This window comes from Thalassophryne amazonica, chromosome 5 (genome assembly GCF_902500255.1).
Source record: "Thalassophryne amazonica chromosome 5, fThaAma1.1, whole genome shotgun sequence".
NCBI lineage: Eukaryota > Metazoa > Chordata > Actinopteri > Batrachoidiformes > Batrachoididae > Thalassophryne > Thalassophryne amazonica.
The window spans coordinates 6,222,425-6,245,073 of record NC_047107.1 but is presented as its reverse complement, the minus strand read 5'-3'; the positions used below and the strand labels follow the sequence as shown (position 1 = coordinate 6,245,073).

Genomic DNA, 22,649 nt, shown 5'->3' with positions numbered 1-22,649 from the left:
GTTGGGGCTGAGGGAGAGAACCAGGAAAAAGACATGCTGTGGAGGGGAGCAGAGATCAATCACTAATGATTAAATGCAGAGTGGTGCATACAGAGCAAAAAGAGAAAGAAACACTCAGTGCATCATGGGAACCCCCCAGCAGTCTACGTCTATAGCAGCATAACTAAGGGATGGTTCAGGGTCACCTGATCCAGCCCTAACTATAAGCTTTAGCAAAAAGGAAAGTTTTAAGCCTAATCTTAAAAGTAGAGAGGGTGTCTGTCTCCCTGATCTGAATTGGGAGCTGGTTCCACAGGAGAGGAGCCTGAAAGCTGAAGGCTCTGCCTCCCATTCTACTCTTACAAACCCTAGGAACTACAAGTAAGCCTGCAGTCTGAGAGCGAAGCGCTCTATTGGGGTGATATGGTACTATGAGGTCCCTAAGATAAGATGGGACCTGATTATTCAAAACCTTATAAGTAAGAAGAAGAATTTTAAATTCTATTCTAGAATTAACAGGAAGCCAATGAAGAGAGGCCAATATGGGTGAGATATGCTCTCTCCTTCTAGTCCCCGTTAGTACTCTAGCTGCAGCATTTTGAATTAACTGAAGGCTTTTCAGGGAACTTTTAGGACAACCTGATAATAATGAATTACAATAGTCCAGCCTAGAGGAAATAAATGCATGAATTAGTTTTTCAGCATCACTCTGAGACAAGACCTTTCTAATTTTAGAGATATTGCGTAAATGCAAAAAAGCAGTCCTACATATTTGTTTAATATGTGCTTTGAATGACATATCCTGATCAAAAATGACTCCAAGATTTCTCACAGTATTACTAGAGGTCAGGGTAATGCCATCCAGAGTAAGGATCTGGTTAGACACCATGTTTCTAAGATTTGTGGGGCCAAGTACAATAACTTCAGTTTTATCTGAGTTTAAAAGCAGAAAATTAGAGGTCATCCATGTCTTTATGTCTGTAAGACAATCCTGCAGTTTAGCTAATTGGTGTGTGTCCTCTGGCTTCATGGATAGATAAAGCTGGGTATCATCTGCGTAACAATAAAAATTTAAGCAATGCCATCTAATAATACTGCCTAAGGGAAGCATGTATAAAGTGAATAAAATTGGTCCTAGCACAGAACCTTGTGGAACTCCATAATTAACCTTAGTCTGTGAAGAAGATTCCCCATTTACATGAACAAATTGTAATCTATTAGATAAATATGATTCAAACCACCGCAACGCAGTGCCTTTAATACCTATGGCATGCTCTAATCTCTGTAATAAAATTTTATGGTCAACAGTATCAAAAGCAGCACTGAGGTCTAACAGAACAAGCACAGAGATGAGTCCACTGTCCGAGGCCATAAGAAGATCATTTGTAACCTTCACTAATGCCGTTTCTGTACTATGATGAATTCTAAAACCTGATTGAAACTCTTCAAATAGACCATTCCTCTGCAGATGATCAGTGGTACATAGCCAACTAACAAAGATAGATTGATCATATTTAAGATCGAAGCATTAAATAATGGTAGGGCTTCCTTGAGCAGCCTGGTAGGAATGGGGTCTAATAGACATGTTGATGGTTTGGATGAAGTAACTAATGAAAATAACTCAGACAGAACAATCAGAGAAAGAGTCTAACCAAATACCGGCATCACTGAAAGCAGCCAAAGATAACGATACGTCTTTGGGATGGTTATGAGTAATTTTTTCTCTAATAGTTAAAATTTTATTAGCAAAGAAAGTCATGAAGTCATTACTAGTTAAAGTTAAAGGAATACTCGGCTCAATAGAGCTCTGACTCTTTGTCAGCCTGGCTACAGTGCTGAAAAGAAACCTGGGGTTGTTCTTATTTTCTTCAATTAGTGATGAGTAGTAAGATGTCCTAGCTTTACGGAGGGCTTTTTTATAGAGCAACAGACTCTTTTTCCAGGCTAAGTGAAGATCTTCTAAATTAGTGAGACGCCATTTCCTCTCCAATTTACGGGTTATCTGCTTTAAGCTGCGAGTTTGTGAGTTATACCACGGAGTCAGGCACTTCTGATTTAAAGCTCTCTTTTTCAGAGGAGCTACAGCATCCAAAGTTGTCTTCAATGAGGATGTAAAACTATTGACGAGATACTCTATCTCACTTACAGAGTTTAGGTAGCTACTCTGCACTGTGTTGGTATATGGCATTAGAGAACATAAAGAAGGAATCATATCCTTAAACCTAGTTACAGCGCTTTCTGAAAGACTTCTAGTGTAATGAAACTTATTCCCCACTGCTGGGTAATCCATCAGAGTAAATGTAAATGTTATTAAGAAATGATCAGACAGAAGGGAGTTTTCAGGGAATACTGTTAAGTCTTCAATTTCCATACCATAAGTCAGAACAAGATCTAAGGTATGATTAAAGTGGTGGGTGGACTCATTTACATTTTGAGCAAAGCCAATCGAGTCTAACAATAGATTAAATGCAGTGTTGAGGCTGTCATTCTCAGCATCTGTGTGGATGTTAAAATCGCCCACTATAATTATCTTATCTGAGCTAAGCACTAAGTCAGACAAAAGGTCTGAAAATTCACAGAGAAACTCACAGTAACGACCAGGTGGACGATAGATAATAACAAATAAAACTGGTTTTTGGGACTTCCAATTTGGATGGACAAGACTAAGAGTCAAGCTTTCAAATGAATTAAAGCTCTGTCTGGGTTTTTGATTAATTAATAAGCTGGAATGGAAGATTGCTGCTAATCCTCCGCCTCGGCCCGTGCTACGAGCATTCTGGCAGTTAGTGTGACTCGGGGGAGTTGACTCATTTAAACTAACATATTCATCCTGCTGTAACCAGGTTTCTGTAAGGCAGAATAAATCAATATGTTGATCAATTATTATATCATTTACTAACAGGGACTTAGAAGAGAGAGACCTAATGTTTAATAGACCACATTTAACTGTTTTAGTCTGTGGTGCAGTTGAAGGTGGTATATTATTTTTTCTTTTGAATTTTTATGCTTAAATAGATTTTGCTGGTTATTGGTGGTCTGGGAGCAGGCACCGTCTCTACGGGGATGGGGTAATGAGGGGATGGCAGGGGGAGAGAAGCTGCAAAGAGGTGTGTAAGACTACAACTCTGCTTCCTGGTCCCAACCCTGGATAGTCACGGTTTGGAGGATTTAAGAAAATTGGCCAGATTTCTAGAAATGAGAGCTGCTCCATCCAAAGTAGGATGGATGCCGTCTCTCCTAACAAGACCAGGTTTTCCCCAGAAGCTTTGCCAATTATCTATGAAGCCCACCTCTTTTTTTGGACACCACTCAGACAGCCAGCAATTCAAGGAGAACATGCGGCTAAACATGTCACTCCCGGTCCGATTGGGGAGGGGCCCAGAGAAAACTACAGAGTCCGACATTGTTTTTGCAAAGTTACACACCGATTCAATGTTAATTTTAGTGACCTCCGATTGGCGTAACCGGGTGTCATTACTGCCGACGTGAATTACAATCTTACCAAATTTACGCTTAGCCTTAGCCAGCAGTTTCAAATTTCCTTCAATGTCGCCTGCTCTGGCCCCCGGAAGACAATTGACTATGGTTGCTGGTGTCGCTAACTTCACATTTCTCAAAACAGAGTCGCCAATAACCAGAGTTTGATCCTCGGCGGGTGTGTCGTCGAGTGGGGAAAAACGGTTAGAAATGTGAACGGGTTGGCGGTGTACACAGGGCTTCTGTTTAGGACTACGCTTCCTCCTCACAGTCACCCAGTCGGCCTGCTTTCCCGGCTGCTCGGGATCTGCCAGAGGGAAACTAACGGCGGCTAAGCTACCTTGGTCCGCACCGACTACAGGGGCCTGGCTAGCTGTAGAATTTTCCACGGTGCGGAGCCGAGTCTCCAATTCGCCCAGCCTGGCCTCCAAAGCTACGAATAAGCTACACTTATTACAAGTACCATTACTGCTAAAGGATGCCGAGGAATAACTAAACATTTCACACCCAGAGCAGAAAAGTGCAGGAGAGACAGGAGAAGCCGCCATGCTAAACCGGCTAAGAGCTAGTAGCTGCGCTAAGCTAGCGGATTCCTAAAAACACACAAAGTGAATAATGTGTAAATAATTTAGAGGTGATTCAGCAGACGGAGTGCTTTAGTTAAGGCACGTGAAGATTACACTGTGAAACAAATCGTTATCTAGTTAACTAGATCAATCTAACTGCGCAGATTAAACAGCTAACAGATACAGCAAAACACCGCTGTGCTCCGGAACAGGAAGTGATACAATACCGCAGTGAGAGCCAACCACCATCACCAAACACCTGTGTCCACCGACTTCTTGAATCCAAAATTTCTTCTCAGTCAGCTCCTGGTCTCAAAGGCTTAGGTCAGAGAGACATGAATGTAACTTCTCAGATAAGAGAATGTGTCTACAAGTTCAACTCTGATGGTCAAGTCCAGTTAGCCATTGAAAGCATGGAGCTTCATTTTGAACCAAGGCAATCCAATTCCTCACTCAACTTCTCAAGTTCTGCAATCAGGGTCTCCGTGGATTCTTCAAACATCACACGTATAACGTCAGTAAACCTTTATTACAAAGGCACCAAAGCTGTTGGGTTCCACAACCTGAACCAACACCCAGGCCATGCGAGCACTGAACAGTGTAGGAACTAGAGGTGCACCAAGCCGATATTATGGACCAGCATCGGTCCGATATTGGCCAAAAATCACTGGATCGGATACTGAGCATTTAAAAACAACAAACAAAATTAGATCTGACCCGAGTCTTTTATTGCACAACTGAGTCATGTGGGCTCTGCACGTGTTCTTGTAAAGGAGTAGAATATTTGTTTCACAGTTTGAGTTGATGCTTTGTTTGATGGCTGGGTTAGAAAACCATCCAGACAGACGTATTTATTAACATAATAGATGTCTGAAGGCAGGGAAAAGGTATCAGAGTTGTGTCAGTATCAGCAGATATTTACCAGCAGTGGTGGGCACAGTTCCGCTAATCCACTAACCGTTAATCAGCGAAGCTAACATTTTTGTTAGCGGATTAGCTTTTCAGCTAACTTTGAAAACCATCAGCGGACCAATTAGCTTCTTTTAAATTTAGTTCCACTAACTTTCAGTCCACTAACTTTTTTTTTTTTTTTTGCAGGCATAGAGATAAAGCTGAACGGTCAGAAACATGTGTAAAACCTAAAATCCTATATGTTAGTTTCTGTTATGTGTTTTGCAATAAACAGACCGCTGTGAGAGGCTCAGTCCTCCCACTGTAAAAGTGGGCAGACCAACTGCTATTGCGAAGAAAAAAAAAAAAATGTAATTTATTTTCAACATGCTGATACTCACAGAGTGGGCAGGAGTCATGAAGCGCAAAGCACCTTCACTCATGTTTTCACTTAAACCAACTAATTCTGGACAGTTTAGCAAAAATAATGGCAACTGTTATTGATAAAGTGAAAATATCAGCTATATGTTTTAGTTTTAAAGTAATCAATCAATCAATCAATTTTTTTATATAGCGCCAAATCACAACAAACAGTTGCCCCAAGGCGCTTTATATTGTAAGGCAAGGCCACACAATAATTATGTAAAACCCCAACGGTCAAAACGACCCCCTGTGAGCAAGCACTTGGCTACAGTGGGAAGGAAAAACTCCCTTTTAACAGGAAGAAACCTCCAGCAGAACCAGGCTCAGGGAGGGGCAGTCTTCTGCTGGGACTGGTTGGGGCTGAGGGAGAGAACCAGGAAAAAGACATGCTGTGGAGGGGAGCAGAGATCAATCACTAATGATTAAATGCAGAGTGGTGCATACAGAGCAAAAAGAGAAAGAAACAGTGCATCATGGGAACCCCCCAGCAGTCTACGTCTAAAGCAGCATAACTAAGGGATGGTTCAGGGTCACCTGATCCAGCCCTAACTATAAGCTTTAGCAAAAAGGAAAGTTTTAAGCCTAATCTTAAAAGTAGAGAGGGTGTCTGTCTCCCTGATCTGAATTGGGAGCTGGTTCCACAGGAGAGGAGCCTGAAAGCTGAAGGCTCTGCCTCCCATTCTACTCTTACAAACCCTAGGAACTACAAGTAAGCCTGCAGTCTGAGAGCGAAGCACTCTATTGGGGTGATATGGTACTACGAGGTCCCTAAGATAAGATGGGACCTGATTATTCAAAACCTTATAAGTAAGAAGAAGAATTTTAAATTCTATTCTAGAATTAACAGGAAGCCAATGAAGAGAGGCCAATATGGGTGAGATATGCTCTCTCCTTCTAGTCCCCGTCAGTACTCTAGCTGCAGCATTTTGAATTAACTGAAGGCTTTTTAGGGAACTTTTAGGACAACCTGATAATAATGAATTACAATAGTCCAGCCTAGAGGAAATAAATGCATGAATTAGTTTTTCAGCATCACTCTGAGACAAGACCTTTCTGATTTTAGAGATATTGCGTAAATGCAAAAAAGCAGTCCTACATATTTGTTTAATATGCGCTTTGAATGACATATCCTGATCAAAAATGACTCCAAGATTTCTCACAGTATTACTAGAGGTCAGGGTAATGCCATCCAGAGTAAGGATCTGGTTAGACACCATGTTTCTAAGATTTGTGGGGCCAAGTACAATAACTTCAGTTTTATCTGAGTTTAAAAGCAGGAAATTAGAGGTCATCCATGTCTTTATGTCTGTAAGACAATCCTGCAGTTTAGCTAATTGGTGTGTGTCCTCTGGCTTCATGGATAGATAAAGCTGGGTATCATCTGCGTAACAATGAAAATTTAAGCAATACCGTCTAATAATACTGCCTAAGGGAAGCATGTATAAAGTGAATAAAATTGGTCCTAGCACAGAACCTTGTGGAACTCCATAATTAACTTTAGTCTGTGAAGAAAATTCCCCATTTACATGAACAAATTGTAATCTATTAGACAAATATGATTCAAACCACCGCAGACCATTCGTAATGCATGAATTCTGAAGGTTTGACGTTAAACAGACACATGCAGTAAAAAGCATTATGGGAAAATTCAAATGAGCTGTTCTCATTACTACACCCCCCGTCAAAATGCAGAGAACACTGCCATGTGCGGTGTAGCTTTTTTTTGTTTTCACTTTGTAAAAACAACAGAGGCAATGTTAATTTCAATAACTTATCGGGAATTTATTTGTTTCAAATTTTAACCATAACTCAAAACTGCCTTGTTGTGCATGACTCCTATGACATGTCTGCAAAACTGTATGGCTGCAAAAATAATTGATTTTTTTTTCTTTTGCTCCTCTTCCTTTCTCTCTTGTCACCAGGTCTCTTTTGCTGAGAGAAGGCTGATCTTAGAAGCGCTGGCTCGCTGTTTGTGATTGCCTTTGAATTTATTTAATAGTATCAGTAGCTGCCAGTGTACTGGAGTCAATACTAAAAGTTACCCGTTTAACTTTTAGCTGTAACTTCCGATCAATTTTTTTGTGGTTTACCGGTTTAGCTTTATAAAAATTCACTTTTCAGTTAGCGGATTAACTGTCATCGAAGCTAACTTTTTGGTTAGCTGTCTCCACCACTGCTTACCGGACATGAAAAAACGATATTGCCCATCCCTAAACACATCCCTGACAAATGCCAGTATTTACAGGGAAGAAGTCAGAGTCCAAACCCGCTCCACACAACACTCACAGTATGGCTGGATATGATGCCCAGCAACTTCTTAGGCAACCCACAAAACCTCAGGATGTCCATAAGAGAGAAGCACTAAACCACAAAGTCAGTTATGTGATCACACTCTTCTCACAAATGCCTCCTCGTCTACTCGCAGGATCATCACAGCCTGTCTGCCCAGCTCTGTATAGAGTAGGTGTCTTCAACTTCTGTCCTTGAGGGCTAGTGTCCTGCACCTTTTATGTGTCCCTGAATCAAATGGCTGAATTACCTCCCCAGTATGCAGTCAAGTTCTCCAGAGTGCTGCTAATGACCTCAGAAAGACAGTCAGACAGATGTTATCTCTAAAATAACCACCTGTCTGACTAGTGCAGCAGACAGATGGTTATTTTAGAGAATGAACTAGTTGTCTGCTTGGGTGGTTGTCATCCAGGACCCAAGACGGTTCTATGGTGTTGTGGATGCGGTAAAGCGCAGCACTGGTGCATGCTGCCAGACTCCACTTGACTTTCAGGCAACTGGTGTAGATGCACGTGTGTTGTGAGTCTGCTTAGGTAGGGTGCGTCTGAGTGTCGGGTTCTTTACGGTACTCATTGGCTCTGGAGTTCAGACGTGGTTTTTAGTGGGCTAAGGTGCAAAGACTTTCTGGTGAAGGACAATATCAATACACCAGCTCTGCACCTCACCACATCTCATTTCTTCACCAACATGCCCACAAGTGCACGTTTCCGTGAGTGATCTGTGTAAAAGTTCAGTGGCATTTGAAGAATGTCAATAAAAACAGTTGTGAAACGACACCATTCCCACTGAGTGACTGAACACCACTGCTGGGTTTGCTTCCTCGCCAGAACTGTAATTACAACAGTCATGCGACGGATCAGTAAATATTGCTATTTTGTTGTTTTTTCATCCAATACTGTCATAAAATCATCTCTTATGATGTTTAACAAGGTCTCCGTCTCTTACTTCATCCACATGTAACGTGCCACGTATGTTAGAATGTGATGTGATCTGTAACAGCGGAAAAAGTGTTTCCAGTTAATTTTTTTTCTAAATAAGGCTTTTTCACATCGCCTGGAAAAAACAAATCACCTTGTACTTGCAAAAAAATTTTGTGCAATATTTGAGAGTTATTTCAAAATACTTTATTAAGTGTATTTTCAATTTGCTACTTCAAACTGCACAATTTGGAGGGTCATGGAAACTCGTCCTCAAATGCGAGGGCACTGGGACTTTTGAGACTGAATGTTGCCAGGTGGAAGACACATTCTGGTGAAATAACCCTTTCTAGCAGAATAGGACTGCACCTGGTGCACAGATCCACAATTTTTCACTTCCGATCTGATCCCGATAGCTGAATTTGGATATCCATCGATACCGATACTTTTCCAATCCAATACCAGAGCTCTGTTTGCTTTAATATTATCATTGTTGTTGATTTTATATGAGGATTTTCTTAAAAAGGAGACCTGAAAGTTCAGCTACAATTTGCCAGAAGGTGCATTAAGATGAAAGATGAGATTTGATGTTTTGGTGAAATTAAGTACTTTTATTTTTTTCTAGATTGTTACAGCCTTATTTTTATAGGCTCTCTCTCTCTCTCCTTCTCAATTTTCAATTTCAATGGAGCTTTACTGACATGGGAAACATACATTTACATTGTCAAAGCAAGTGTTGGAGCAAAAAAAAAAAAAAAAAAAAAAAAAAGGCAGAAAAAGTCTTCTCCCTCGCGCTCTCTCTCTCTCTCTCTCCTCTCTCTCCCTCCCTCCCTTGCTCTCTCTCTCTCTCTCTCTCCCCGTCTCGCTCTCTCTCCCTGCCTTGCTCTCTGTCTCTCTCCCTCCCTCGCTCTCTCTCCACTCTCTCGCTCTCTCTCCCTCCCTCACTCTCTCTCCACTCTCTCGCTCTCTCTCCCTCCCTCACTCTCTCTCCCCTCTCACTCTCTCTCCCCTCCCTCGCTCTCTCTCCCTCCCTCCCTCTCTCTCCTCTCTCGCTCTCTCTCCCCTCCCTCGCTCTCTCTCCCTCCCTCCCTCTCTCTCCCCTCTCGCTCTCTCTCCCCTCCCTCGCTCTCTCTCCCTCCCTCCCTCTCTCTCCCCTCTCGCTCTCTCTCCCCTCCCTCGCTCTCTCTCCCTCCCTCCCTCTCTCTCCCCTCTCTCGCTCTCTCTCCCTCCCTCCCACTCTCTCTCCCTCCCTCCCTCCCTCTCTCTCCCCTCTCTCGCTCTCTCTCCCTCCCTCCCTCGCTCTCTCTGTGTCTCCCTCACTCACCGTTTTCCTGCTGAGCAAACACAAAGCTTGAATCATCAGCAGCACTCACGAGAGTAACTCTGGGTAAACACTGAAGGATTTTGGCGTAGTTTTTCCCGTTAAGTGGAGAGAAAGTGAATCTCTGTTCGGCTGTCCTCCGCAGCTGTGCACTGAGCTGTTAAAGCATTTCACAGCCTTGGGACATTGAAGCGGCTGATTTTTCAGTGATAATCCAGTTCATTTTTTGGAAAATCCGTGACTATGTGAACCTGAGAGCCGGATGGAAATTTGCCGTTACCGGTGGCTTAAAACTCATCTTAGCTGCGGTGCGCGGAAGAAACAGCTCGGCTTCAGGTCAGACACCTCCCCCTCCTCCCACTCAGCAGTAAACACAGCAGAGAGCAGGCAGCACTAGAGAGGTTTCACAGACATGTTTTTTCTTTGGTATAGGTTGGATCGGGAAATTCTGATCCGTGAATTATGTCGGTATCAGGTTCTGATACCGATCCGGGATCGGCTCAGCCCCAACCCTAGCACCTGGTAGCTCTGACGGATGGCACCATTGTAGAAACAGAAGAGGTTGATGAGTTGATCCAGGAGTTGACAAACACTGACGATGGGAACGTCCATGGAGTAGCCCAGAGCCTGAACACACAAAGACACACATCACACTTCAAACCGGACATCAGCCAAAATGCTATCTTTTAAAAACATTATTAACCAGATTATAAATAATTTCTTCCAACTCTTTAACTTGCGCAAGTCCTGACATAACTGATAAACACAGAATAAACCAGAGTGTCTCTTAAAAGTATTAGGGATGCACCAATACCACTTTTCCAGACTATGTACAAGTACATACATTTTGGCACTCGTCGATACCGAGTACCGATATGAATACTTAATGATACCATTACAGTTTTATTTCACTTAAAGGACATGTCGCACCAAAATCATAACAATTTAGATTTAGGCTGTTAGTGGCCATCTGATGATCCACCGGGATTACTTTGTGCACTTCCATGACAGGATTTAAAGTATACGGCATTCGCAGCAATCAGCTATGGAGACGTTCGAAAACAAAGTACTCCTGAGTAACCGAGCGTTTCCGACAAGTGACGCTGTTTTAACCATTATGTCAGTTGTTTATTGCCACTTAATGGACGTGGAATGTCTCTGTGACATTTTCACAGGCAACACGATCACACAGATATATATAAGATTCTTCACAGTTATATACACAAGACTTATAAGGGTCTTGTTGTGATTTTAACAGGTTGCGTTTATGCCTAATGGCTGTGCAGGTGCACTAAACCTTCTCAGGGCTGCTGCTTTTACTGTGACTGCTTCAAAATTAATGGTTATCACTTAAAAATGAGTTTTCATAACACAACATCACACTTATGGAAACATTGGAATTAATCTGCGGCCTTAGTTCTTAACGTTAGCAGATACATTCCACTGAAGTGCACGCTGGGACGCCTCTAATAACTACATCAATTGTCGGAAACGAGTACTTTTGTTTTCGGACGTCTCCAAAGCTGTTTGCTGCAAATACAGTATACTTTGAAACCGGTCATGGAAGTGCACAAAGTAATTCCGGTGGATCATTGGATGGTAACGAACAGCCTAAATCTAAATTGTTATGATTTTGGTGCAACATGTCCTTTAATTTTGCTGATTAACAGATGTCTGTCTCAGCCTCCTTGGTAACCCGTGTGTCAGAAAAGAAAAGAAAAAAACAAATCAAATATATCTAAAAAAGACTAAATAAGCAAAAACAAAGTACAATGACACCCCCTACCACCCCCCCAAAAAAACCACAACCCATAAAAATTGTAATAAATCCTACAAACCTCAGTCTGTGTACGATCATGGTTTCAGTGTAGAAGGTTCCTGGTTCAAACCCCACCCCTGCCACATTTCTCCATATAATGTGGAGTTACATCAGGAAGGGCATCTGGTGTAAAACTTGTGCCAAATCAACACGCAGACCCACCTTGGATCTGCTGTGATGACCCCAAGTAAAACAAGGGAGTAGCCGAAGGGACTTACTTTATGTATATTGGAAATCTGCACTTTAACCATCAGCTCGCCGCCGCCCTCTGCTGTCAGCTGCTTATATTCAAGGATCTACTGCTTGTGAGTTTCACGTCATAGGAGGATGGATATCTTCAGTTTTGCTCTGTTCAACTAAAGCAGACCCTTTAAGATCTTAGTCTGAGAATTTGGAAATCCTGATGAGTTCTTCCAGTATGTTCTGATATTTTGGTATCATGATATTCATCGTTAGACGGAACCATGGAAAACATGCAAAATAGATAGATATGAACTTTATTGTCAGATCATAGATCTGAAATTTGTATCGCATGTTCAGCAGCTCTGTATAACACAAAGACAATAAACATCATACATTTAAACAATTACATCACACAAAGAAAACAACAATAAACAATCATCCATTTGCCTTCACACTCCAAAGGATGAAATTATGATGATGCAACCACAAAAGCACACTGAAAGGTCAATACAGACCCTCACCCAGAAGAAGTCATCTTTCATATGGATGGCAAACCTAAGGCTGCGCAGTCTGAGGCGGCGTACGGGCGAGGAGGAGAGCTCAGACACACAGCGGCTCGCGCCCGCCAGCTGGCCACACAGCAGCTCCTGTACCTCCAAAGCAGTCTGCACAGAGACAGGATCTGATTCAGTACTAGCTTCTCTGACCTCCCTTCACTGCCCACATCTCAGCTCCCCCACCCCCATCATACCACAGTTTATTATAGTTGACCTTTGACCTTAATTATTCTACCTTGTTCCTATTAGTCTTCCAAAGGTCATTACCATTCTTCCTACTTCCTGTGAGCTTCCTTCCTACTCATGTCGCACAACATAATGTCATCTGCAAAAAGCTGCAGCAGGGAGCCCGGTCCTGAAGACCCACAGATTCCACATACTTCACTGGGACCTCTTTGTCCATCAGGTCCCTCCTATCATAACCCTACTACAGATTAAATACATGGAATCCTAAAAGACAAATCTCGGACTTCAAATACAATCATTAGAGAAAATCTAATCTCCCAAAAAAGAAGCAGATTGGAGTCAGAGATTCTGACCTCTTCGGGGTAGAAGTAGCAGATTCCATCTCTAGTGGGGTCGCCCTCTCCCCTGACCTTGGACCCATCGTAGACAAAGAAATAATGACACCTGTCAAATGTACATTAACTGATTAGAGGCTCAACAAAAACTTAAACCAACAGTTATCTACGATATTCATCAAAAAAGAACATAAAGTTAAAATACGAGGTCTGTTAGAAAAGTATCGGATCTTTTTATTTTTTTGCAAAAACCATATGGATTTGAATCACGTGTGATTGCATCAGCCAAGCTTGTACCTTTGTGCGCATGCGTGAGTTTTTTCACGCCTGTCGGTTGCGTCATTCGCCTGTGAGCAGGCTTTGTGTGAGCAGTGGTCCACCCCTCTCGTCGGATTTTTATTGCGAATAAATGTCTGAACGATTTGGAGCTTTGCTGCATCAATTTTTTCCAGAAACTGTGAGAGACCTCCAGGTGGACACCATTCGGAAAATTCAGATGGCTTTCAGGGACCATTTTATGGGGATTACACAGATTAAGGAGTGCTCCAGCCGGTTTAAAGACCGCCCAGTGTCTGAGAGCGCGCCGCACTCAGAGCGCCGATCGACAGGCTGACACCCCACTGAAACAACCAGATCATTTCCAACGTGAAGGCTTTGTTGATCCGGGACGTCGTCTGACTTCCACAAAAAAGCCATAAGGCGTGGACATCAGCACTTTTTCGGCACATTCCACTGTTACAGGAGTTTTTTTCATGGAACAAGAAGCGGACGGATGCGCCACCGTGCTGCTCATGGCGCGGGACAAAACCACCTCCATGTTGGTCTCACAGGACGGCTTTGAGATGGATTTCAGACGGCTGTCGGTGGGTTTTTAGTCGTGTGACTATCCGAGAAATTGTGCATGAGCTGGACATGCCCCAACATGTCTTGTGAGGCTTCATCACAGCGTTACTTCGCACCATGCGGCTCCCCCGCGACGCGCGGAACTCCTCCGCTCCTCTTTCCATGACAAAAACTCCTGCAACAGTGGAATGTGCCATTCATTTCTAAACTGGACACTGTGTTTTATCCGGTTTGTCATCTGACTAGCACAGAAATTGCGGAAGACGTGGACATCAGTACTTTTTCGGCACATTGAGACAGACATGCGGAGGAATTCCGCGCGTCGTGGCAGAGCCACATGGCGCAAAGCAACGCCGTGATGAAGCCTCACAGGACATGTTGGGGCATGTCCAGCTCATGCACAATTTATCGGATAGTCACATGACTAAAAAGCCACCGACAGCCGTCTGAAATCCATCTCAAAGCCGTCCTGTGAGACCAACACGGAGGTGGTTTTGTCCCGCACCATGAGCAGCACGGTGGCGCATCCGTCCGCTTCTTTTTCCATGAAAAAACTCCTGTAACAGTGGAATGTGCCGAAAAAGTACTGATGTCCACGCCTTATGGCTTTTTTGTGGAAGTCAGACGACGTCCCGGATCAACAAAGCCTTCACATTGGAAATGATCTGATTGTTTCAGCGGGGTTTCAGCCTGTTGATCGGCGCTCGGAGTGAGCCGCGCTCTCAGACGCTGTGGGCGGTCTTTAAACCGGCTGGAGCACTCCTTAATCTGTGTAATCCTCATAAAGTCGTCCCTTAAAGCCATCTGAATTTTCCGAATGGTGTCCACCTTTCACAGTTTCTGGAAAAAATTGATGCAGCAAAGCTCCAAATCGTTCAGACATTTATTCGCAATAAAAATCCGATGAGAGGGGTGGACCACTGCTCACTCAAAGCCTGCTCACAGGCGAATGAAGCAACCGACAGGCGTGAAAAAACTCACGCATGCGCACGAAGGTTCAAGCTTGGCTGATGCAATCACACGTGATTCAAATCCATATGGTTTTTGAAAAAAAATAAAAAGGTCCGATACTTTTCTAACAGACCTCGTACAGTTTGGCATTTTCCTCTTTTTGGGGGAGTGGGGGGTGGGGGTGGAATGCCACTGAGTTTTCAGTAAAAACATGAAAATTGCTCCTGTTCTACTGACATAATCATTTCATCATAAAGGCAACAAACAAATTACACAATGATAACAACTTGAATGCTCCTATGCTCCTTTTATACTCAATCATGACACTCACAATTAGTGTCCTCAGCTCCCAAACACTTATTGAGTGTTGTTTGAAGGAAAGGTGATGTAACATAGTGGTAAACATACCACTGTCCCAGCTTTTTTGAAACGTGTTGCAGCCATCCATTTCAAAATGAGCAAATATTTGCACAAAAACAATAAAGTCTATCAGACTGAACATTAAATATCTTGTCTTTGTGGTGTATTCAACTGAATATAGGTTGATGAGGATTTGCAAATCATTGTATTCTGTTTTTATTTACATTTTACGCAACGTCCCAACTTCATTGGAATCAGGGTTGTAAGACCTGATCGGTCTGGGTCAATTATTTTAGGTATCACTGTTTCAAAGCAGCGAGACAAAACTTTTGTGAGAACTTTATAATCACAGCCTGGCAGACTTATTGGCCAATAAGAGGTACAATCTGGAGGGGTTGTTTCCTTTCCTGGGTAAAACAATGATAGTTGTTTGATTCATGGTGTGAGGTAATTTTTGTACGGTGAGGATTTATTTCAAAACATTTACTCAGAAAAGAGGTTAGTTTAGCTGAAAAAGTTTTATAAAATTAGACTGTCAGTCCATCTGCACCAGGCGATTTACCATGTTGCATAAAGTTTATAGCTTGTTGACAGGGTTTTCTATATATTACCAATATTATTATCAAATATTAATGGCTTTACTTTGATTGTTAATGCCTTTACTTTGATGTACTGCCTTTGATCTTGTTTTTAATTTTTGTTCTCTATTTTCCATATATACATATATGCATGTGTGAGAGTTCTTGCACCATTATTCTTCTAAATAATCACTCATTGTCAAAGCAGTCATATACACTGAACTGTTCGAGTAATCATTAAAACTGCTCCCACGAGAAAAGTAACATTTGATCTTTGACTTAGTGAATGCGCAGACTGTTTTGCTAAAGCTATGTTTTTGCTGAGCACAGATGTACATTTTAGTTAACGAGTCGGCCTTGAGCAGAGAATAACACAGCCTGTACAGTAGTTCGAGGCTGGCGCTGTAATGTTTCAATTTGAAGAACAATTACTATCTGTGTTGTTGGAATCCTGTGATGTGAAAAGTTGAATATAGAACTTGTTAAATTGCTTGTTTATGGTTACAGGATGAAAAGACAGCAGTCCCTGTCCTGTGCAGATTTCAATTATTGTTTGATCAGCAAAAGTTTGTCTAAGTTGGTGAGAAAACAATCTGTTAACCCTAAATATTTGGACTCAATAGATTAACGCTTATTGAGTGTTGTTAGAAGGAAAAGTGATGTAACACAGCAGTAAACATACCACTGTCCCAGCTTTTTTGAAATGTGTTGCAGGCATCAGTTAAACAAATATTTGCACAAAAACAATAAAGTTTATCAGTTTGAACATGAAATATCTTGTCTTTGTGGTGTATTCAATTGAATATAGGTTGAAGAGGATTTGCAAATCATTGGATTCTGTTTTTATTTACATTTGGAATAGAATAGAATAGAATGCTTTTTATTGTCATTATACACAGGGTACAATGAAATTAAAAGACAACTCCCATAGTGCAAAGGTGTAAAAGTAAATATAAAAAATGTAAATATAAAAAAGACAAATAAGAATATATACATGCATTTACAAGGGAGCCAGTAGGTGTATATAAATAGAAGTCTGTGCTATTCATTGCATTCACCTTTACAAAAATAAATGCAATGAATAGTGCAGACTGAAGGCTAATGTGCATTCAATACTCGTATTGCACTTGGGTAGAACATGTTGTTGAGTCTGGATGTGCGGGCCTTGATGGACCAGTACCTCTTTCCTGAGGGCAGCAGTGAAAACAGGCTGTGCCCTGGGTGTGAACCATCAAAGCTGATGCTTCTGGCCCTGCGCAGACATCTGGTGTTATAGATGTCTGACAGAGAGGACAGCTGCGCTCCTATGATGTTCTGTGCTGACTTCCTGACTCTCTCCAGAGCCTTCTTGTCAGCCTGAGAGCAGCTCCTGTACCACACCAAGATGTTGTTGGTGAGGATGCTCTCTACAGAACACCTATAGAAGGACAGCAGCAGTTCACAGGTTGACCTTCCTCAGTGACCTTAAAAAGTACAGATGCTGCTGTGCCTTTTTTTTACAAAGGCATTGGTGTTGGTGCCCCATGTCAGGTCCTGAGAAATGTATTCCCAGGAACTTGAAAATCACTGACCCTCTCTACGGTGTCTCCCTGAATGGGGGGGGGGGGGGGGGGGGAGTCCCTCCCTCTTCCACCTGAAATCTAGCACCAACTCCTTTGTCTTTGAGGAGTTAAGTGCCAGGTTATTTAGGGGGCACCAATCAGTGAGGTTCAGGACCTCCTCTCTGTAGGCCGTCTCATTGTTGTTATGAATCAGCCAACCACAGTAGTGTAATCAGCAAATTTGACAAAGATGTTGCTGCTGTGGGTTGGTGTACAGTCATGGGTGTACAAAGTGTACAGCATGGGGCTGAGCACACAGCCCTGAGGGGTTGTACTTGTTCACTGGAAAGGTCACTTGCACGCATTTTGGCTCTGCACTCTCGCGCACTTCATCGTGACGATGCCACCCGCTGTGTTCCCAGCTGGATGCCGTGCTTTGTTCAGGTGCCCTGACACGAGCATGTTTTTGATTCACGCAACAGCACGACCTGTGTTCTCAGCTGGACGCCAATCTTTGTTCTACCGGCTGCCACGCGCTCTGCGCTGGACGCCGCATATATAAAATAAATATTTTGTGGTGGATTAATCATTTTTTTCTGCAAACTGGCCATTGAAAACAGCTCTAATCACTTCCTGAACCACAGGAGGCTGCAGCTGGAGCCGTTCGCACGCATGCCCAACAACCTGCAGAAAGCATTTTGAGCCGTCTAAAAAGGTAATTATTTGACTTGTTTACATTGTCATGGCTTGATAAAACAGTTGTGTGTTCTTTGCTTCATGTGTGCAGCTGTTTGTATTTATTTTTATGTTTATAACAGATTTAACTTCTTGTTATAATCCTTCAGATGAGCTGCGCTCTGATGCGATCCACTGACGTCAACATTCGCTCTGTTCACTTCTTGTTCACTCCACTTGACGAGCTGCACATCGTGTTGGTGATTAGATCACACCACACAGCACGGCATTCATGCATGAAAGATTTTTCTGAACATTTCAAAATTCTCTGTGCACAATAGCACGCACCGGCGCCCCTCTGGCGTCCTGTCTGCACCAGTTAAACATGAGCTTATTCTCCAGCATGACACAGGTCGTGCTGTTGCGTGAATCAAAAACATGCTCGTGTCAGTGCACCTTTCCGCTGGATGCCGCGTATATAAAATAATTATTTTGTAGCAGATTATATATTTTAAGAAACTTTTTTTGGGGGGGGGATTTCAGATAGATTAGAGTGGATTTATCCACTGAGATTGCACACAAGTATTGTGTAACTGTATGGGATTATCTCTATATTATGTTTTATGATTTTGATGACTATGACTTCTCCTCCTCGTCTGCAGCATTTAAAGTTTAAGCACAGGGTCCTTAAAGGAGACTCATCTAATGGTGCCCTGACACTTGCATGACTTTGATCCACGCACTTTGTTGTGACAATCCCATCTGCTGTGTTCCCAGGTGGATGCCGCTCTTTGTGCGCGAGATGCTGTGTATGTAAAATAATAATTTCATAGTGGATTAATCATTTTCTCTTAGAGTTTGGCTGTTAATAACACCTCTAATCGCTCTCTCTCGAAGAAAGCATTTGGAACCACCTAAAAGGTGATTATTTGTCATGTTTATATTGTAATAGTTTGGTAAAACAGTTGCATGTTCATTCCTTCTTACGAGCAGCTGTAAAAGTATGTTTATGACAGATTTAATATCTCGTTATAATCATTCAGATGAGCTGCACTGTGATGTGGTGCGCTGACGCAATCACTAGCACTCACACGCAGTGTTTTTTAATTATTTGCACAATGTTCACATGAAGTTCATGTAATTAATGCATGACAGAGATATTGAACATTTAAAAATTTTCTTTGCACACTTACACGAAGCCATGCACATTTTACAACAGTTTACTCTCCTGCATGGCAGAGTGCGTACAAGTACAAAGATAAAAATGGTGCAAGTGTCAGGGGACTTAGTACTTTAATCTGCTGAGACAGGTCAGCGAGGCGACAACCATGTTCTTTTTTTCCTATGAGCTGCATAAGAAATTATTTGTTCCCTAAGGTAAGCTTCCCAAATAGTAGTATAGGACATGCCTGGTGTACTATTAGTATCAATAAAAAAGACAATTTGATCTGAAATGCTGTTTTGGAAAGGTTTATAAGATACCAACAATGGATCCAGACACCATGTACGTTGGGTTGCAATATAATCTGGGAAGCTCGTATCTACAACCCCTGGCAAAAATTATGGAATCACTGGCCTCGGAGGATGTTCATTCAGTTGTTTAATTTTGTAGAAAAAAAGCAGATCACAGACATGACATAAAACTAGTCATTTGAAATGGCAACTTTCTGGCTTTAAGAAACACTATAAGAAATCAAGAAAAAAAAGATTGTGGCAGTCAGTAACGGTTACTTTTTTAGACCAAGCAGAGGAAAAAAAATATGGAATCACTCAATTCTGAGGAAAAAATTATGGAATCACCCTGTAAATTTTCATCCCCAAAACTAACACCTGCATTTCAGTTCACTCCTGCCGGCTGTGCAGAATACATCACTGCGCTTGGAAAACAGTGGACTGTGTCATGAGGTTTTTACAGTTGCATTACTGCCACGTATGTACCCATCGCTGCTGTTGTCTGCCTCTGTGGAAATGCGCTCAGTTCTCAAAATGGTTCATGAAAAGCAAGCTTGTCGGAGCTCATGTTATCCGACGTGCAGCAGGACACAGTGCAGGACACAGTGCTGTCTCCTCACGGCTCGTAACATCAGATCACAAAGTTCAGCGTGTGTTGTGTGTCAGCCAAAGTGTCAACCACTACGCTGAGGCGGTGAACTGATATCATCCGTGCATGTCCACAGCTTTGCTCCATATCCTTCACCCTGACGCCCAGCGCAGACAGGTCCAATGCTACTGCCTGTCTATATTCCTTTAGCTAAGACCGAGCTACGCTAACATCGGCCCTGGTGACCCCATTTCATTTTCCAACCAATGTCCGAACCTTAGTTTTTAGAGTATCTATCAAATCCTGATGCCAAGACGACAGAAGCTCACATCTGAAAGACTCTGTGCCCAATTGCTGATGTGGCTGGGGCTGAGTGTTACTTCCCCGGGGAGGCTTTTTCAGCGGAGGCCGCGCCTGGAGCGTTAAGAGAGTGGTTTCTGGATGGTTTACCAGCCATTTTTTGGGTTTGTCACAGCAAATTTTCTCTGTCCAACTGTGCCCCAAAAAAAACACCTTTAAAAGGTTGCTCCACAGTGCTCAGCAGAACACAACTCGCTCCATTGGTGGCTCAACAGCACCCCCGGGATTTTTAAGATTTAAGCCATAAAAACAGCTTTCTTTGGCACCACTATAATTATATTATTTAGCATTTAAATAAGGGATTCATAATATGATATTGCCAATAGGATCAAAATTCATGCTGTCTGGAAACAATTTAGAATTTCAATACCTGAGGGGGAGAAATTCAAGGGATCAGATACTATGACTAACATTTGGTAGATCTGAAAGTGATTATCAAGAAATCTTATGGATGTTAACGTAAAATGGGTCACAGGTAATGTCAAAACATCACACATGCACCTCCTCATGACGATGAAGAAGACAATATTCACTCTGGAATTTCCCCCAGATAAATATCTCCTCTTCATTAAAATGAGCTGTAATTTTGTAACATGTTACAAACATAAATTAACATTATAATGCTTGGATGTCAGTAGAAACTAAATTGTTTCAGTTTTGTGAAATTTGAAAGGGCCTACAGCTTTAATCTATATTGTGTCAGATCACCCAGCTGGAAATGGGTACCAGCCTAGGCTGGGAAGTGGCAGGTGTCCCCTCCAGGGGGGAGTCATAGACTCAGGGCCTATACAGGACTTTGACATACGCAAAACAGGTTGCATCTTTTTAGTTTAGTTTGTGTTTGTTTGTTTGTTTACAGACTATTACAGATATATACTGCAAATCAACAAATATTACACATTTGTTGGTAAACCTAAAGAAATTAAATTTATGGTCTTAGAAAACAGATGAGCAGCAAATCCTCACATTTTGGACGTAAAACTTTTTTTTTTTTTTTTTTTTTACTTCAAATACTTGAAGCGTTCATCAAACTTTTAATTTTTTTTTTTTCTAACTGGATTAAATGTTAAGGAGGGCAGCCGATCTTTGTCGCTAAGTGCTTGAGGGCGTGTCTTATAGAGGAAGGCGGAGTCCGGAAGTGTACTTCCGTTCCATATGTCACAAAAGTCTAAAATGAGCCTTTTCTGGCAACAATCTTCGAACAGTTACTGTTGCACACAGACGTACAAAGCTGCGGGGGTTGGGGATGTTTATCACAAAACCACCAACGTGTTTAAATATTAAATCCTGTCAATAAAACGAGACTTTGCAGAGGAGTAAAGCGGTAAAAAGCAGTTTGTCCTCACCTCCTGCTGTCCTTAAACTCAGCCATCACCGAGTGCAGCGAAGTCCAAACACCGAGTCCAGGGCGAGTTTAGGTCACGTGACAGCCGGACTACTTCTTCTTGTGTCGAGTTTATGGGCGATTTGCAAACCGACATTGCACATTACCGCCACCAACTGGTAGGGTGTGGAGCAGCGATGGAGTCTTAATGATGAAACGGGGAGGAGAGGGAGAAAAATGGTGGAAACGACACTGTAATACAACCCCTGGCAAAAATGATGGAATCACCGGCCTCGGAGGATGTTCATTCAGTTGTTTAATTTTGTAGAAAAAAAGCAGATCACAGACGTGACACAAAAATAAAGTCATTTCAAATGGCAACTTTCTGGCTTTAAGAAACACTATAAGAAATCAGGAAAAAAGATTGTGGCAGTCAGTAACGGTTACTTTTTTAGACCAAGCAGAGGAAAAAAATATGGAATCACTCAATTCTGAGGAATAAATTATGGAATCCTAAAAAACAAAGGAACGCTCCAACACATCACTAGTATTTTGTTGCACCACCTCTGGCTTTTATAACAGCTTGCAGTCTCTGAGTCATGGACTTAATGAGTGACAAACAGTACTCTTCATCAATATGGCTCCAACTTTCTCTGATTGCTGTTGCCAGATCAGCTTTGCAGGTTGGAGCCTTGTCATGGACCATTTTCTTCAACTTCCACCAAAGATTTTCAGTTGGATTAAGATCCGGACTATTTGCAGGCCATGACATTGACCCTATGTGTCTTTTTGCAAGGAATGTTTTCACAGTTTGTGCTCTATGGCAAGATCATCTTGAAAAATGATTTCATCATCCCCAAACATCCTTTCAATTGATGGGATAAGAAAAGTGTCCAAAATATCAACGCAAACTTGTGCATTTATTGATGATGTAATGACAGCCATCTCCCCAGTGCCTTTACCTGACATGCAGCCCCATATCATCAATGACTGTGGAAATTTACATGTTCTCTTCAGGCAGTCATCTTTATAA

The 22,649-nt window shown here is 42.1% G+C and overlaps 1 protein-coding gene across 1 annotated transcript in view; it reads right to left on the bottom strand.

The window, feature by feature from the left end:
* Nucleotides 1-21,726, bottom strand: part of hps4 (HPS4 biogenesis of lysosomal organelles complex 3 subunit 2) — a 42,367-nt gene extending 20,641 nt beyond the window's left edge. Inside the window, exons 1-4 of the mRNA XM_034169687.1 lie at nt 21,639-21,726; nt 12,962-13,052; nt 12,387-12,530; nt 10,383-10,490 (exon numbers count right to left, since the gene is read on the bottom strand). Of these exons, the coding sequence (XP_034025578.1) occupies nt 10,383-10,490; nt 12,387-12,530; nt 12,962-13,052; nt 21,639-21,664 (369 nt within the window). The 5' untranslated portion in view covers nt 21,665-21,726. The remainder of the gene's footprint in view (nt 1-10,382; nt 10,491-12,386; nt 12,531-12,961; nt 13,053-21,638) is intronic.
* Nucleotides 21,727-22,649: the final 923 nt, after the last annotated feature.